The sequence below is a fragment of the Camelina sativa genome, chromosome 8 (genome assembly GCF_000633955.1).
Source record: "Camelina sativa cultivar DH55 chromosome 8, Cs, whole genome shotgun sequence".
In the NCBI taxonomy this organism is placed as follows: domain Eukaryota; kingdom Viridiplantae; phylum Streptophyta; class Magnoliopsida; order Brassicales; family Brassicaceae; genus Camelina; species Camelina sativa.
In genome coordinates, this window is record NC_025692.1 from 7,816,921 (window position 1) to 7,834,841 (window position 17,921).

A 17,921-nucleotide genomic window follows, 5' to 3' on the forward strand; every position below is an offset into this window, starting at 1 on the left:
GATAAAAAAATTGGTCTACAAGAATGATATATTAAGCAGACCTTCACAAACACCAAATACTCCTCCTGAATACGAACGATAACTGACATTCTCTTCAGATGTGAAGCAAAATGGTATCTCTGCATAATCTGCACTGAGTTGCCGTTTCCTCTGCAGCGGATTAACAGATAACAATAAGAAAAAGCTTCTTAATATGTGCGGAGAACGCTCTTCAAACAACAATAAAAAAATTACCAACTTTCTGGCTTATGCAAGCATAATTTCGAGGTTAAATAGAAATAGAATTGTAAGCTATTTAGAGAATGACCATTAAGGCATATATCATAGCAGCTTCAAAGAAAGTGATAGATACGCAATATGCCCACAGAATGAGGAGTCAAATAAAATTAAAGCAGAGACTAAAGTGTCACCCCCCACGTGATGCAAATACTATAAGCTATCAGTTTTAAACTTTACTTCCCATAATCCACAACTAGGCATAATCATTTTCATATACACTGTCCAATCAAAACGCCAGAATATGCCTTTCTAGGAAGAGAAAACCATTAAGTGAACCTCGCAACATCAACATTTATGTGGAAAGCAATATTTTAAACTGCAGTAAGCATCTTTTTATTAATTCTTATTTTAAAAAGCATTATGGATTGTATTCCCAAGGCTACATAGCCCCAATAGACAAAAAAAATCAGAACAATAGTATAAGGGATCAATAATTACCTTCTAGGCAAGGCCTTTTCATCAGCTTTGTAACTCCAGTCAATTCCTTTAAGTGCAGCCTTCTCAAGTGGATCACCAACCTGTGAGTATTGGAAAACAGAGTAAGACATGCAGATTTTTAAATGATGATTCGTAATGCAAAAGCAAATTACAAGCAGTTTCAGAAAGATGCCTATTAGTAAATGTATCATTATCACATGCGGACTCGTACATTAAGATTCATTTCAAACTTTCTGAAGAAATAAGTAAACTACATAAAAATCGGATATCAGAAATATAACCAAACATGTGTGCAAAGATCAAAATGGTCACAATAATGAAGTTTCTCACAGCCAAAAAAACAGGGAAAGCAGCAAAATCGATACCAGGAAATTGAGTTTTTCGACATCAAAAAGGAAAAGAAATTGTATTTCTCATACCAGCTTGTTGTCTACAAAGACCAAGGCATGACAAGAAGCCAAAATCTCCAATGTGCGTACAGGAACCTTGCTCATATCAGTCTCTGCTTCTTCACAATTAGACAATCCCCCAACTCCTCGGAACTCCTATGTAGAGAAAACAATAATGAATTAATCATAAGCAAACTCAAGCAGGCATATATGCAGAACCTTTCACTTGACCTTACCATGTCATCTGACGTGAGTGTACCAGTCTTATCGAAACAACACAGATCAACCTGTCAGCAAAAAAAGGAAAGTGTGACACTAGTAAGACAACAGTACAATCAGGAACAAATACTAATTCCTTAAAAGAGTGCTTAACATCTAGAGTACTTAAGACCAGCAAATAGCCAAATGAGGCACAATAGATAATACCTTCCCAGCAAAAGGGATCCTAAAAGGCTCTGTGCAAAATATTCCACGTCGTGCAAGAGCAATTAATGATGTATTAACAGCAATGGATAATTCCATAGGCAATTCCGGTGGGATCACTGAGGTGATGATGAGTGAACAGCCTAGCAAAAGCTTATATTTGCTCCTTGTAGGATCCTCGAGACCCTGCACAGAAGTTTCCTCAGCACTAGTATAGAGACATATTTATTTGATAAGAACCACAAAAAAATATTACCATACCTTTACAAGAACATAACCCGCAGCTATCACGGCAAATACCACTAGAAATAATATGAACAGACCACTCTCCCAGCTGTTTGCAGTCACCTAATTTTTTTACCACAGATCAGAACAATCAAGATTCTCAAGCATGCTGAAATAAAACAACAAATAAAGGAAAGATCTCTAACCCTTTCTGTAGAAAACAAAATTGTCCTCATTAGTTTTCCTTGGCTCGTCTCAAATCCAGTTCGGAGAACAACAGCTAGACAACCACCATCAGGGGTTTTCAGAGAGAAGGACTGACCAAAAACATTAATTAGTATAAAACAGAATTTGGAGAAAGCACGAAAGAAGAAACGGTTGATATTGCTGAGATGGAATACCTTGTCAGGTGAATGTTGCAAGATTTTAGTACCGCCAAATAAAACATGATTCTTATCCCTTTTGATCGATAATTTTTCATCAGATCCTACGCCAACAGTTGGAACCTATAATAGCCATCATATAATCAGTGAAACATAGGTCACTAACCTACAGAAGCCAGGTCACAACACATATGGACCTTCTAATGTAAGGGTTAAGCAATATCACTATTCATGGACTAAGTATTGTTCACTAGTTAATAATGATAATGCAAGTTAAAAACAAATATACTGGAACATATTACACATTGTGAGAGAAACTGCTGATGCGATAATAAGAATGGCAAGTAAGATGACAAAAACCAAATTACTGTATATGCAATGTTATAATTCAGAACTACTACAATCCCAAAGTCCAGAGAGCAGAAAATCAAAGAGAAGCCATTTAACAAGCAAAGAGTATTTTAAGGAAAAAAGTACCTTCCATTGGGGAGTTGACTCGCCTGTCAAAATGGCTTCATTTACAATAGCACTTCCTACCAGTAAAAGCATGTCTGCTGGTACTGTCTTATCCTCTCCTCCAGTATGAGTTGAAGGTCGCCCAATGGACACAACATCTCCTGGAAGCAGATCTGTACCTAAGAGCTTCACCCACCTAAAATTTGACTTATTTAGAGACAGCAGTAATACAAAAACGACCATTTAAGGTGTACTTTGGTGTTATTCAGTTACATACTTCCCGCATCGATACACCATCACGGTCTGACTGTCCACCCTAACACGTCTTAGGTCGGTTAATGTCTTCAAGCGGCTTTTGGCCATTGTTGACTCGAACATGAAAAGCATGAATAGTGTGAACACACTGTAGTACCAGAATTCATCCAAGCACCAAAGACCCACACAGAAAACCTGCAAAATGAGGAAGAAGCACAATGCGTAAAGCCACAATAAATACAAAAAAAAGAACTCTAAGATACATGCATTATCAAGTAAACAACACCTGAAATACAAAAAATGGTTCCATGCAGTTTTCTTTCATTAGCTTCTGGAATGTAGGTTGCGGATAATCAAATCTGCAAGACACGAAGATAAAGTATCAAACAAGATAAAAGAACAACAAACTTTGAATATTTACATGGAGAAATGTTTTAATAGAGGTTGGTTAAACACATTAAAAGATAAAAGAAAATGCACAAATTAAGAGAAGATCGGAAAAAATTGCCAACAGAATATAAACCTCAATAATCGACGTTACAGTGAACAAATGATAGATAAATGTAAAGGAAAATTACAAGGCAACTTACACATTCCTTCCCCACTTCTCAGTGGCAGCGGCAACTTTAGCTTCAGTACCATGACCAGTACATTTCAAATAATGACCAAATGTTTCCTTTGTGGGGTAAGGAAGCTTGGAAAAGGCTCCTAGCTCTCTTGAGTAAATAAAACGCTGCTTCCTGAAGTCAAAGAAAATTTCTTCCAGGTCTCCCGAGGATGCCGAACCTGTCATCTGCAAACAGCAAAAGACTTAAAACTGTTAAAAACATGAGTACTGATAAAATCAAGCATTTCTAGGCCAAAGAGAATTCAAATAGTAAAGAGCTTTAATTCATTAAATGTTTCTGTACTATGGCTACCACTACCATGACATAGTATTCGTTGTTAAGGGAGGAAGAACACTCAACTTACATACATCATGAGAACCAACGAGAAACACAGAGAACATAAGGCTAGCTATCACTATAAAAAGCGAAACCATTCATGGAGACTCTTTTGGTGACAACTTAACTATTACACATAAAATATAGAATGAACTTACTTGGCTACGAAAATGAAGAGGCACAACTTCTTTAGAGCCAGAAAATTTGGCTGGGGTAACTTTACATGCATCAGCCTGGTCGATACTGGTAACCTGTTGATTCAGTACAGAGACACAGGGCCAATCAATACCTGTAACTCAGGAATCATCCGTCAAAGAAAGCAACGCTAAGAGTACTGCAGGCTTTTTTTTACCTTGCTAAAGTGGACAAAACACTTGAAATCGACAGACCAGGCAGTGAAAAGCAAGACTAAGATGTGGGAAGCAGCAAGAGCACCAAACGCAATGAAAGCATCAGTGAAGTCTATGCTGGGCACGATCGTAGTCAACCATAGTGAATAGAGAATCGCAAAAGGCCAAACGTCCAAACGCCACACCCAGTGTTTCTTCCTACACAAATCAACCTTCTCCACTACCTTCCCTCCCACGCGAAAGCTCGACATCTCAAAAAAAACAAAACCTTAAGTTCGATTGACCTGCACAACGTTACACTAATCGCATCCCACAATAACAAATCGAAACCACACAAAATCGCGCATAAGAAGATAATCTCACAACCCCTAATGAGAGAAGAATCGATTGTGTGAAGCAGATCTAAGGGGGAGAGGGAGAGAGACGAACCTTGAAACTGGAATAATAGCCTTGAAATGAGAGAGATGTAAACTAGGGTTTCCAATGTCACATGCTCAGAGATGATAAGATCGAATCACGGCGAAACCCAAAAAAAAGGAATCGCACTCCGTTAGATTGAATCACGAATCACGATTGATGATGAATCGGGCTTATTACTAGTTTAGCCGCTTCGATTTCCGTTCGTAGACTTCTCTGTATCCCTTTGTTACTGTATAATCATAAAATTTTTTTTTTTTTATTTCTTTCTACTTCTTTTCTAGAAAATTGATTATTAGTACTTAAATTTATTTTTATTAGAGTTTTTGCGTTTATTTGTTCACGGGAAATAACTGTTTTCACGTTGTTTTGTTTTGTTTTTTTTTTTTTTTACAACAAACACCAAAATCAACTCAAGTGAGCCAGGAAAAACGTTTAGAAAGTTAATTTGATGTGATTTGTCGAGTCAGACTGCCAACTTGTCAATATTATCATTTTGCGCTCGGGAAACTTAGACTAGTGCAAAGGATAGAAACTCTTCCTTACATAAATGTTTTCACGTTTATGTAAACTAGATAAATTATACGCAGAAATATTTTTATAATTTTTGTTAGTTTATTTTTAATCTAATATTATATTTTTAAACTAATATTATTTTTATTTCATCTTGTTATTAACCATTATAGATAAATTTTTTTAAAAAACTTATCATTAGAGCAACAAAAACGTTTATAAGAAAATTTAAAAAATAACTAAAAATATTATTCTCACATATAATTTATTATGTGACGTGCCTTTAACCCCATCGGTATTGAAAACTAAGGCCTTGATTGTTTCAAGTTTTTAGAAGTAGATTGTAAATTCTGTTTTTTTTTACTACAGATTCTGTTTTTCAAAAACTCATTTTTTATCCAACATAAAAAAATAAATCGTATAAACAATAAATAAATAAAATAATATTTGACGATTCTGCTGAAATATATATTGTTGCAGATTGTATCAAGTCCTATATGTATATATCTCTACTATTAAAACAAAAATCATTTATAAAACTAAGGTAAACTAACCTTACTTTTTTTTTTTTTGTCAACCAAACATTAAATTAAAAATTAACTCCAAGGTTGGTTGTCCAAACCGGAGNGTTTACAAAAGTAGATGCAGAAAGTAAACATCTTGAAGAGCGAGCAAGACAATCAGCCCTAGCATTGGATGTATGCGGAATCCTCGAAAGCAAGAAGGATGGAAAGAATGAGCGAAGTAAGCTAAACACATCCAACAGGTTGGAGAAAGCGGGTCATTCATCAGGGGACTGCACCATTGCCAGTAATTCAGCACAATCCGTCTCGAAACTCTGACAGTCAACACCCGTCGCCAAAATGGATGTCATCGCCCAAATCAACGCTTGAAGCTCTGAATGTAGAGGTGAAGGACCGCGTTGTTGACTGCGTGCTCCCAGTAACAACGGTAAATCCTCACTATTGCACAGACACCAACCTAACCCTTCCAACGAATCTGAAACCTTCCAAGAACCATCGACATGACATCGGGGGACCGGGTCCCGAGCCTCCACGGGTAAAGGATCTAAAGGAACCGAAGTGAAGGACTTAGCCTCCTCCCATAACAACTTATCAGTAGCCGCCTGATTAATGACATCACCTGGTTCTGTCTCGATACCCTAAAAAACTTTTTATTTCTATCTTTCCAGATAGACCAGACAATCAATGGAAGGAGTAAACATGTATCCATTGCTACCGACTGGGACCGCACCCGCAAATAAAGGAAATCTAAGTTCGGAAAAATAGAACCATAGGGGAAGCCTTCAATGCCTATGTCCAGCGGAGACAAAGCCCAAATTCGACGCGACCGAAGACATTCAAAGAGAGCATGATTGATAGACTCCACCGCCAAACCACATTGTTTACATAAAGGATCACACCTGACTCCCCGATGAGCAAGACGCTTAAACATAGGGAGGGAACTGGAGGCAATCTGCCAGAAGAAATGCTGAATCTTCGGGGGAACCTCAAGTTTCCAATCATGCGCCCTGAGAGTCGTACACGTCGTTGGAGTCCAAATTTCATTAGAGTTATAACAAAAAAAAAATTAAAAAGATAAAAACGAAATTTATATAAATAATATATGATCCTGATCAAAAAGGAATAAAATCATGAGTATTTAATGTTTTAAATGGAGAGAATATTGGCATATATATGTTTTTCTTTTCAAAAACCGTAATCAATTTAATATTTTCTAAATTTTATTATTTCAGAAATTTTAGGAAACAATAACAAACTATTTAATTCCCAAAACCGAATTTAGATAACACAATATTTCTTTTAGATAACACAATATTCCCTATAAATATAATACTATACACATCCGATTACTTCATATTTTTTTTTCTGAATTGTGATGGTTGTTTTCTCTTCTTTTTCTTAATCCATATAGTCCTAAATTTCTTTTGATTTGTTTTAGTCCAATATAAAACTAAAATATGTTATGTGTGTTTCTTCTTTTTACAACCATCTCTGTTTTGAGTTTTAGTTAACCGTTTCGTTCGACTAAATATATGGAAGTTGACTTCTTTTAATAATTTATCTTTACATGGAAAAAAAAATTCTCATCGGTTTACTATAATTTTAAAAAGCTAAGTTAGATTTGTTTGTGATACTTTTAAGATGAACTGTTTGTCTTTTCTTTTCAAAGGATTTTCAAGATAAAAAATGTTGTGATGTCTCAAGTTCAAGCCACTATAACGTCCAATGTTTTCCCTTTTATTATTCTGCTATAAGTGTAACATCCGTGTTCCGGAATTAGAGTTTAGGATGTGTTGAGTAAACCAATGGAGTGGATTTTAATTGATTTTGGTTTAATTAAATCCTGGTTTAATCTAAATAAACCAAAAATCCCTAATTTTCTCTCATGTCAGGCCTCCTCGTTCTTTTGTGCTTTTGTCGACATTGACATTGAGAAAGAGGGAGAGAAAGTGTGAGAACCCTTAGTTTTATGGTGTAAAGGAGGAAGAGAAGGAGATCAAGTTTTTTTCTTAGAGCAAAGAGAGAAACAGAGCTGTTAGAGTTTGGGAGAAGGAGGATCCGATTGGTCAAATCGTTTCTAAAGGTATTGATATTTGGTAGGGTTGTAGCTAAGAGATTTTCGTACACTATCCTTTTTACAGAAGTGAATTTGAGTTAATATTCTAAGAGATATTGGCAGTTTCGTGGGGCGTTACGTTTCAGTCGCGTTTTGAGACCAGCGGGTGTTTCGGGATCGATTTGCGGTTCCATCTGAGATCCGATCGTGCTGAAATTTTGTGGAAAGATTCGGGACGTGTAGACCTTACTTTTTACTGGAGGGATTAGAAAGTTAACGGTTCGTTTTGATTTCGGGGTTTCACTTGTGAGGTTGTTCTTTTCTGATTTTTCAGGCAGTTTGTTTTCAATGTTGGTTTATTGTTGTGATCGGTTGTAGGAGCGAGTTTGGTTGTTCTTGGATATTGGAGAGCCTCTCATTTGGTTGTTGTTATTTTCTTGAATCACTTGTTAAGGTTAGTGCGTGACCAAGAGCTTCTCTAAGCGATTGGGTTGTATGACTTATTTTGTGTGATGATGTGCAAGTGTGGTGAAAGTGTTATTGGTTGTTCTATTTAATGGTTGGTTTGTTATATTCTATTTGTAGTTGTACTTTTGATTTGCTTGTGTGTATAGCTCGTAGATGGGAGGATCGCCTCACTGGGTATTTATGGTAATACTCATGCATCTCATTGTGTTTGTGGTGCAGGTAGAGGTAAAGTGTGACCGTGGGATCATGGCAATGAAGAGGAGGATGTTCTAGTGGCTCGCTTGGTTGTTGTCTGGCTTTTGTTAGGTTGCTAGAGTTGAGTCCTAGAATGTTGTTTAGGATTGATGGTTCTTTGGTTTATGTTGATTGGATCTTTAGTTTATGGTTTTGGTATTATTACGGTTTATTGGTTATTGGTTTATTGGTTACTTATTGGTTTTATTATTTCCGCTGTTTGGTGTAATTGTGGTTAGGTGGCTAGTGGGTATGAGACCACTAGCTTAGTTGTTTATTATTATATTATATTTATATATTTATTATTATTTATTAAAAAAAAAAACGGTTCTATTTTTGGGTTCACTAGGCTTTGTGCTGTAGATGTTTGGGATTGCATGTCTTGATTGATTATGTGAGTTAGTCAATTGTGTGTGGCATGGAGTCCTAGAACATCCACTTCGAGCCTACAGTGTGATTCCACGGTGAGTTTTGGTTTTTTGTGTTTTTGTATTATACTAAGATTGCTTGTTAGCCTCTGTTCTTGGAAGTGCAGTGGCTAAAGGTGTTTGAGTTGTTGGTCGTGGACAGGGACGTGGTCGTGGTCATGGTCAGGCGGGTCCCAAGGCCAGCGAGTGTGTGGTCCAGAGTTCCACGAGGAGGTACGTCAGAGGGTCGCAAGCGTATCAGGAGGGACCAGAGGGGGTTAGCCGGTGAGCGTGTCAGGGGTGCTGGGAACCCAGGTGTGGGGTTGCAGCAGGTGGAGCCCAGGGTCAAGATGATCGCTTGGCGAATCTGTTGGCGTACTGTCAGAGCGGTTACCGAGAGGAGTACCAGTGCAGGCTCCAGTTGTGCCGCATGTGGCGGGGTGCAGCCGAGGACTACAGATGTTGAGGATTTTCCATCTTATGTTAGGGGGATGGAGCAGTGGTAGATGATCGGTGTGAGATTTTTCGCGAGAGGTATCTAGCCTAGAGAGGCGGATAGATGGACATATGTAGTTGGAGCAGATATTTCTCTGTTTGGTGGGTAATCCAGTTGGATATTAGAATTTGTGTGGGGAGGTGTAACATTGTAATGTTATACTCGTACCACGGGAAGTACCTTTTGTCGAAAGATGTTTATAGTCTTTAAGGATTGTTGCTCCTGAAGGGATCGTGGTTTTCCCAGAATATCGATAGCTCGAGGGGCTGTGGGCTCTGAGAGTGGCAGAGGGGATGATGTTCTCCTGAGGGGATGATTAGTCCTCTGATACCGAGATCTTGAGGATTATGGTCCAAGAGTGAGACGATATAACTCGAAGACGGAGGTCTGAGAGTGAGATCGGTATGGCTCGAAGGTTGCGACCTAAGGGTGGGAGAGTTGGGAGCAAGCAATGCCTAGGACGTGAGTATAAACATAACGACTGAATGTAGACCTCGAGAGAGTGCTGGTGGTTTAATCTCGAGTTTTGGATGTGTTGCCCAGTGGGTCAGGGTTTTATGACTGGAGCGGTCATGAATGTGTGGTTGTTGCGCCAGGATTGTGCGGCCGGTGGTGCTGGAGTCCCGGGAAGGGGAGTTGCAGCAGGTATGAGCCGGGAAAGGCATGTTTGCCAGATACATAAGTTCACGAGAAGCCTTCATGGCAGGATAAACTAATCGTTGCGACGATGTTGGATGAAGTTCATTGGATATGGACAGGGGTGCTAGATTCAAGGTTTTGGTAAGCTTTATTGGAGGGAATAATTTAAGTGGTTTGAGTTAGCGACCTGCAAAGCATTTGATGCGGTGAATTAGAATATGCGAACGTTTGGTACTTGTTTGTTTTATTACGCTCGTATTGATGATTTGCTGTGGAGAATTGCTAAGCGGAAAGTTAATTTTGGATTAAGCCATCTTGAGGAAGTTTCCCTTAGAGGCAAGTTACTAGAGGTTCTTGGACTGGCAAGAGGGGTTGATTTTCCGATGGTGGTGAGTTGATGTCAGCATACTTGATTATTAGTCTAGTAGAGTTGAGGAAGTAAATAGAGGATTCTTTCGTCTTATCACTTCACTGTGGGGGGCGTTGGTGGTGTTCGTCAAGTAGAAGGAAGAGGTATGGGTTTATGAGTTTGAGGTGTTGCCGTTTGGGTTGACTAACGCACCAGCAGCGTTTATGAGATTGATGAACAGCGTGTTTCAGGAGTTTCTGGACGTGTCTGTCATCGTTTTCATCGACATCATCCTGGTTTATTCTAAGAGTCCCGAAGAGCATGCAGTGCATTTGAGGGCAGTTCTGGAGACGCTGGGGGAGCAGAAGTTGTTTGCTAAGTTGAGCAAGTGCAGTTTTTGGCAGCGTGAGATGGGTTTTCTAGGTCAGATTGTGTCTGCAGATGGGGTTTCTTTAGATCCGGAGAAGATTTAGGCTATCAGGGATTGGCCTAGACCGCAGAGTGCCACAGTGGAGTTTCCTTGGTATGGCAGGTTACTACAGGAGGTTTATGCAGAGGTTTGCGAGCAGAGCACGTCCGTTGACTAAGTTGACAGGGAAGGATGTTCCTTTTGTTTAGTCACAGGAGTGTGAGTAAGGCTTTGCAAGCCTCAAGGAGATGTTGACTACTACTCCAGTGTTGGCTTTGCCTGAGCAGGGAGAATCCTATGTGATTTATACAGATGTATCCAGAGTTGGTTTGGGATGTGTGTTGATGCAACATGGGAAGGTGATTTCCTATGCTTTGCGGCAGTTGCGGAAGCATGAGGACAACTATCCTACTCATGACTTGGAGATGGGTGATGTGGTTTTTGCCCTGAATATTTGGAGGTCTTATCTTTATGGTGCAAAGGTACAGGTGTTTACAGATTATAAGAGCCTGTAGTATATATTCACTCAGCCTGAGCTGGATTTGAGGAAACTCTCCTTTTACAGAAGTGAATTTGAGTTAATATTCTAAGAGATATTGGCAGTTTCGTGGGGCGTTACGTTTCAGTCGCGGATTGAGACCAACAGGTGTTTCGGGATCGATTACGGTTCTATCTGAGATCCGACCGTGCTGCAATTTTGTGGGAAGATTCGGGACGTATATACCTTAGTTTTCACCGGAGGGATTAGAAAGTTAACGGTTCGTTTTGATTTCGTGGTTTCACTTGTGAGGTTGTTCTTTTCTGATTTTTCAGGCAGTTTGTTTTCAATGTTTGTTCATTGTTGTGATCAGTTGTAGGAGCAAGTTTGGTTGTTGTTGGATATTGGAGAGCCTCTCATTTGGTTGTTGTTATTTTCTTGAATCACTTGTTAAGGTGACTGCGTGACTATGAGCTTATCTAAGCGATTGGGTTGTATGACTTATTTTGTGTGATGATGTGTAGGTGTGGTGAAAGTGTTATTGGTTGTTCTGTTTAATGGTTGGTTTGTTATATATTATTTGTAGTTGTACTCTTGATTTGCTGGTGTGTATAGCTCGTAGATAGGAGGATCGCCTCACAGGGTATTTCTGGTAATACTCACGCATCTCATTGTATTTGTGGTGCAGGTAGAGGCAAAGTGTGATCGTGGGATCATGGCAATGAAGAGGATATTGTTCTAGTGGTCGCTTGATTGTTGTCTGGCTTTTGTTATGTTGCTAGAGTTGAGTCATAGAATGTTGTTTAGGATTGCTGCTTCTTTGATTTATGTTGATTGGATCTTTAGTTTTTGGTTTTGGAATTATTACGGTTTATTGGTTATTTATTGGTTTTATTATTTCCGTTGTTTGGTGTGATTGTGGTTAAGTGGCTAGTGGGTATGTGACCACTAGCTTAGTTGTTTATTATTATATTATCTTTATTATTTATTAAAAAAAAAGATCAGGTCGTTTCAATAAATTACGCTAATATTAAAAAGATATTATACATTAGTTTAATTCTTTTCTATTATTTCTTTATTTTAAAAAAAAACATTAAAAATGTAAACTGTAATACAAATCTTCATATTATATTAGATTATACCAAAATTTAAGCTGGATTTTTAACGTATATTATTTGATTGCATGTCCTATAATTATGGTATTAATTGGTATAAAATTCTATCATATAATTATGAGAATTATCAAATAACAAACAAACTTGGTTACCAAGTATTAAAAAAATGTGATATTTTGACATATTTAAATATATATTACGGGAGGAATAAATTTACTATATTAGTGGAAGTATAAATTACTAAATTTTGTTCTATTTAAAATATACAAAAATAATATTTACTTACCCTTACTTACTAGATTGATACTTACTAAATTTGATATATGTAAAATATATTATTTCTTAATTACTTATCCTACTACATTTCAAAAATCATAATCTTGCAATTTCCATAATTCTTGAAAAATTAAATTAAATCGTATTAATTTTTTAAAATTTGGTAACAAACTTTTTTAAAAATCAAGGATATTTTAAAATTAATACTAATATATTCCTTTTTATCATCAATCTCACTTTTTAATCAAATTTAAATTTTGAATTTGATTTTTGTTTTGTACTAATTTGATAATCAAAAATCTTTGAATATAGACAAATAATTAATATTTAAAGTTGATCTTTATCAAATCCAAATTATTAACTTTAATAATATATAGTTTACTATATTCAAAGATTTCTCCACAAGCTTAGCAATACATAAAATAGAAATTAAATGTATTTGATTCACTAATAAATGTTACCACCATCAGCGGCTAGATTAACGAAACCATTCCTTAAAATTAGTTATCAAAATCCAAAATCTCTGCATAAAAAAAAAAGAAGGAACAAAACAATTTCATCATAAATGTTGCGCATCTTCAGCGGCTATCAACTAATAAATCTCTTAAAAATAGTTACCAAAATCGCATAGATTCTAATTTGGAAAATACATAATTGATTCATTACATGGTCTAAATATTAAAAATAAGACTGTGACAACCCGTCCCGCGGACCCCACTAGCCTCCCGCTAGCTGCCCCAACGGACCGTCCGTGGACTCTGCTAGCTCCCGCTAGCCGTCCCAACGGACCCCAAGCTGGCTCTACAGGGCATCGATCCTAACCCATCACTTTGGATATCCAAATCCACCAGTAGGTTATTGGTGCGCCAAGCGTTCCTCAAACCCTGGTCCCCACCCCTTAACAACCTTCCCACAGGGTGGGGACCAGGGTTCGAGGAACGTCTGGCACACCAATAACCTACTGGTGGATTTGGATATCCACAATGATGGGTTAGGATCGATGCCCTGCAGGGCCAGCTTGTGGTCCGTTGGGACGGCTAGCGGGGGGCTAGCAGAGTCCACGGACGGTCCGTTGGGGAAGCTAGCGGGGACTAGTGGGGTCCGCGGGACGAGTTGTCACAAAGACAAATAATCAAAAAAAAGCACAACACTTCCTATACTTAAGTTTAATTCTATGAGATATTCTTTACTTATACCATACCTAAAAATTAAAAATTAAAACATAAATTTCTACCAAGGACTGAAAATCTGTCATTATAAGATTTTTTAAATATACTCTTAATATAATCTGAATTATATTAATGTTTATGCACATAATTTCATATAAGAAAATGTAAATTAAATTCTGATTAAAGTCCAATCTATTTATGATATTACGATGAGAAGTAGTGGACATGAGACATATATGAGTTATTCGTATAATAGAAAACATTTTACTTTAACGATTTGCAAAAAAAGTTGACTATATGACATATAAAGAACTATCTTGAGAAAGGTATTTTGAGAATTTTGGGTATTTTTAAAAATATTTTGAGAGTTTTTGAAAATTATAATTTCTATTAACTATATAAATTAAACATTCAAATGGAGAATACATGTATTTTGTCAAAATTTCTTAGCCAACATTTATATATAACATTATTATATTGGTAATTATTTAAAAGAGAATGGTTAAAGGACATAAAATTTCTAACCGGATGGATCGTGACGAGACGAGATGGGATGGGACTAGACGAGATTTCACTTCCCGTAACAAAATTACTTTAACATTTTCAACAAACACGGGTTGTAGTGTTTATTTTTGACAGATTACAAAAAAATTGTATATTTTCCAGCTAATGAAGATGATGATCATGTTTATTTTTGGTAAGGGTTGTAGTATTCTACTTATACACTAAAATATTGAACACTGTAAAAGAGTGACCAACTAATTTTTATAGAAAAATACTACTATTATATAGTTAAAATTTTACGACCTAAAAGGGTTTATTATTTGATTGAATATATGTTTTACCAATGTACTTTTGAAGTAATTTAATTTACTAATTAAGTATATATACTTTAAAAAACAATAATTAAATTTTGAGAAAAGTCAAGTTTATTTTATGGTACTAAGACGAGAGTGTAAACTGAAACGGGTAAATTGAATAATGAAAAACAATATATTAAATACTTTTTTTAAAAAAAGAGACATAAATTTTAGATAAAAGTACGAAATAAAAAAATATAGGTAGATAAATTCAAGTGTCAAGCTTTCACTAATATAGATAAGAATTGATTATGCGACATGTAATTAACGACTTTGGAACAGACAATTTGAAAAGTTTAGTATTTCTGAAAAATAATTATATAATTTTTGAAAATTATAATTTTTTAATAATTTTAACTAACTAAAAATATTATTCAATTGAGAAATCTGGTATCCCGACTAAATTCTTACGCAATTTCTTTATAGTAAATACTAGGTTAATACCCGCACTACGCAGTGGGGTTGTTTTTTATTTTATTTTTAATATTTTTATTTTTTATGTTTTTGAAAAAATAAATTTATATGTTGTTTGTAATAAAAATAATAATGAGTAAACATAGTTTTTGATGGTGTTTATTGATAATGTTTTAGGTTTTAATGGTTTAGGCAATGAAATAATGAAGAGAGGTTAGAATTTGTGTCCCTTGGATTCACTCGGATCCTACGGTTTGAAAATACGGCGAGTCAGCTATCTGAATGATCTCTTCCCATTGACTCTCGTTTTATGTATATTTTTATCCCATTTTAATCTATTTTTCTCAATTTAAAATATATTAAAATACTATTATCAAATGGAAATGTGTTATAATAATGAGAATATGATCATATTTTTTTTTAACAAAGATTTCAATTTATATGTAATTTCTTACAAAAAAAACCATAAAACACAATGTAAACTATTAATGAAAGAAGGCTTACAACTAAACAGTTTTTATAATTAATTTGTATATTTGTAATATTATATTTATTCCTATTGTATGTTATTATAATTACAAAATATTTTTTTTGTTTCATTTTATTTTGTTAATTTATAAATAATAAAATATGTCTTAATATTGAACGTTAAACTTTAAACCTTATACCCTAAACCATGAAATCTTGAAACACATTTAACTATTTTTCAAATAACAAAGTAATATACAAAAAAAAACATTTAAAACTTGTTACTTAAATTTTATTTACGAATTATGAACATATAAGGCATTAATAATACATTAGTTTATTCTATTGTTATTTCTATTTTTTATATATACTACACGTGTGGGTTTATTTGATATATTTTGATAAAAATTATATATGATTGATTACGATAATAAATTAAATTTCAGATACACAATTGTTTAAAATATAAAAATCAGTTGTGCTATAAAATCAAATCTGATAAAAGAAATCATAAATTTAACTTGACGTCAAGGCGAGACAAATCAAACTGATGACCTCACATATCCTAAACCATTTTCTTTGACCATAAGAAAAACGAAACAATTTTATAATCATGAATTTAACTCGTTTTCATATTTAATTAATCGCTACCACATATGTTTTCGTGTTTTTTATTCAATGTTTTCTTATTCTTCACATTCTTTTTTATCATTTTCATTGTCAAATTTTGTGTTAATTGTCATTGTAACTTTTACCATTTGGTTCTTCGTTATACTCTTTTTCTTCTTCTTCCTCGTCAACTTCTTCACATTTTTCCACTGAAAAACCTTTTTGTAGACTACCACACAACTTGTTAACCCATCAAACTCCAAGAACAAAATCATTTCTTTTCTCATAAAATTTGTGAAATTCATGATTACCAGCATAATCAACACATGCAACTAATTATTGACAATTTTATCCATATACTTATTTGGATTTAGATCCACGCGTTTAGAAACTTCTCAAACCAAAATCCTTACTTGTTTTATAATATTTTAAAAACATAATAAAAATACTAATAATTATTTAATATGAATCATATGATATATAGAAATATGAGTACACTATAAGAACATATTAATTATAAATAAATAATATCAATTATATTATATCATTAAATAATATCAACTGTATCATATTATCAAATAACTGTAACCGTATATAACAGTAACCGCTTGAACCGTAACCGTATTTAAACGTAACCGTTTAACAAACGGTTAAATGGTTCTGGTTAAGGTTACAAAAATTTCTAACTATAACCGATGGTTAATAAACCTTAACTGTGATAACCGTAACTCTGGTCATGCCTATGTATAGCTAATAAAACATATGTGTTTGTCGTCCATGTTTCTTCTTTAAACCTCAAAATTTGACTCAAACATCAAATTAAGGTCTTGCGATGTCAATCCTTCTTCCTTAGACCCAAAAATAAAAAATTAATGAAAGAATATCAACTCATCTATAAAATCATACACAAAAATATGTTTTACTGCTCATAAGAAATAAAAAGCATAAATGTAGATAAATAAGATAAATTATGTTTTGCATCAATATTTATAATATTTTATACTCTTAAAAGGTTTCGAAATATAAAATTTGAACCTTTTAAAAATTTGCAATATTTATAATATTTTAAACTTTTAAAATTTAAAACTTATAATATTTAAAAAAAAATTTAAAAGCTAAGAACTTTTAAAAGTTTCAATATTCATAATATTTAAACTTTTAAAATTTTTAAATATTATAATATTTTTTTGAAACTGTTTAAAGTTTTAATTTGATTAAATAAAAAACCAGATCAAACCAAATAAAATTTTTAAACTTGGACGCCTGATAAATCAAGATTTCATGCTCATTTGTTGTTGGAAGCATATTAATCTTATTTATACTGGTTCTGAACCATTGTTTAAAAATTTCTAGCCGATGTGGGATATTGTGCTTAGTTCTTTGATTTCCATAAATTTAAAATTTTCCTTTTTCTAAAAAAATAACAAACGGTTCTGGTTAAGATTACAAAAATTTCTAACCATAACCGTTGGTTAATAAACCTTAACCGTGACAACCATAACCCTGGTCATGCCTATGTATAGCTAATAAAATATGTATGTTTGTCGTCCATCTTTCTTCTTTAAACCTCAAAATTTGACTCAAACATCAAATTAAGGTCTTGCGATGTCAATCCTTCTTCCTTAGATCCAAAAATAAAAAAATTAATGAAAGAATATCAACTCATCTATAAAATCATACACAAAAATATGTTTTACTGCTCATAAGAAATAAAAAGCACAAATGTAGATAAATAAGATAATTTATGTTTTACATCAATATTTATAATATTTTAAACTTTTAAAAGGTTTCGAAATATAAAATTTGAACCTTTTAAAAATTTACAATATTTATAATATTTTAAACTTTTAAAATTTAAAACTTATAATATTTAAAAAC

At 34.4% G+C, this 17,921-nt stretch overlaps 1 protein-coding gene across 3 annotated transcripts in view; it reads right to left on the bottom strand.

The window, feature by feature from the left end:
• Nucleotides 1-4,827, bottom strand: part of LOC104706661 (probable manganese-transporting ATPase PDR2) — an 11,666-nt gene extending 6,839 nt beyond the window's left edge. The window contains exons 1-15 of one of the 3 annotated variants that reach the window (XM_019228367.1): nucleotides 4,572-4,826; nucleotides 4,145-4,426; nucleotides 3,951-4,043; nucleotides 3,439-3,641; nucleotides 3,135-3,207; nucleotides 2,871-3,043; nucleotides 2,615-2,789; nucleotides 2,156-2,260; nucleotides 1,961-2,071; nucleotides 1,791-1,877; nucleotides 1,533-1,715; nucleotides 1,343-1,393; nucleotides 1,137-1,262; nucleotides 718-797; nucleotides 42-150 (exon numbers count right to left, since the gene is read on the bottom strand). In XM_019228367.1, coding sequence (XP_019083912.1) covers nucleotides 42-150; nucleotides 718-797; nucleotides 1,137-1,262; nucleotides 1,343-1,393; nucleotides 1,533-1,715; nucleotides 1,791-1,877; nucleotides 1,961-2,071; nucleotides 2,156-2,260; nucleotides 2,615-2,789; nucleotides 2,871-3,043; nucleotides 3,135-3,207; nucleotides 3,439-3,641; nucleotides 3,951-4,043; nucleotides 4,145-4,393 — 1,818 coding nt within the window. In that variant the 5' untranslated portion in view covers nucleotides 4,394-4,426; nucleotides 4,572-4,826. Of the gene's footprint in view, nucleotides 1-41; nucleotides 151-717; nucleotides 798-1,136; nucleotides 1,263-1,342; nucleotides 1,394-1,532; nucleotides 1,716-1,790; nucleotides 1,878-1,960; nucleotides 2,072-2,155; nucleotides 2,261-2,614; nucleotides 2,790-2,870; nucleotides 3,044-3,134; nucleotides 3,208-3,438; nucleotides 3,642-3,950; nucleotides 4,044-4,144; nucleotides 4,442-4,571 lie in introns of all 3 variants that reach the window. The other 2 variants (XM_010422868.2, XM_019228366.1) reach the window with 2 other exon arrangements.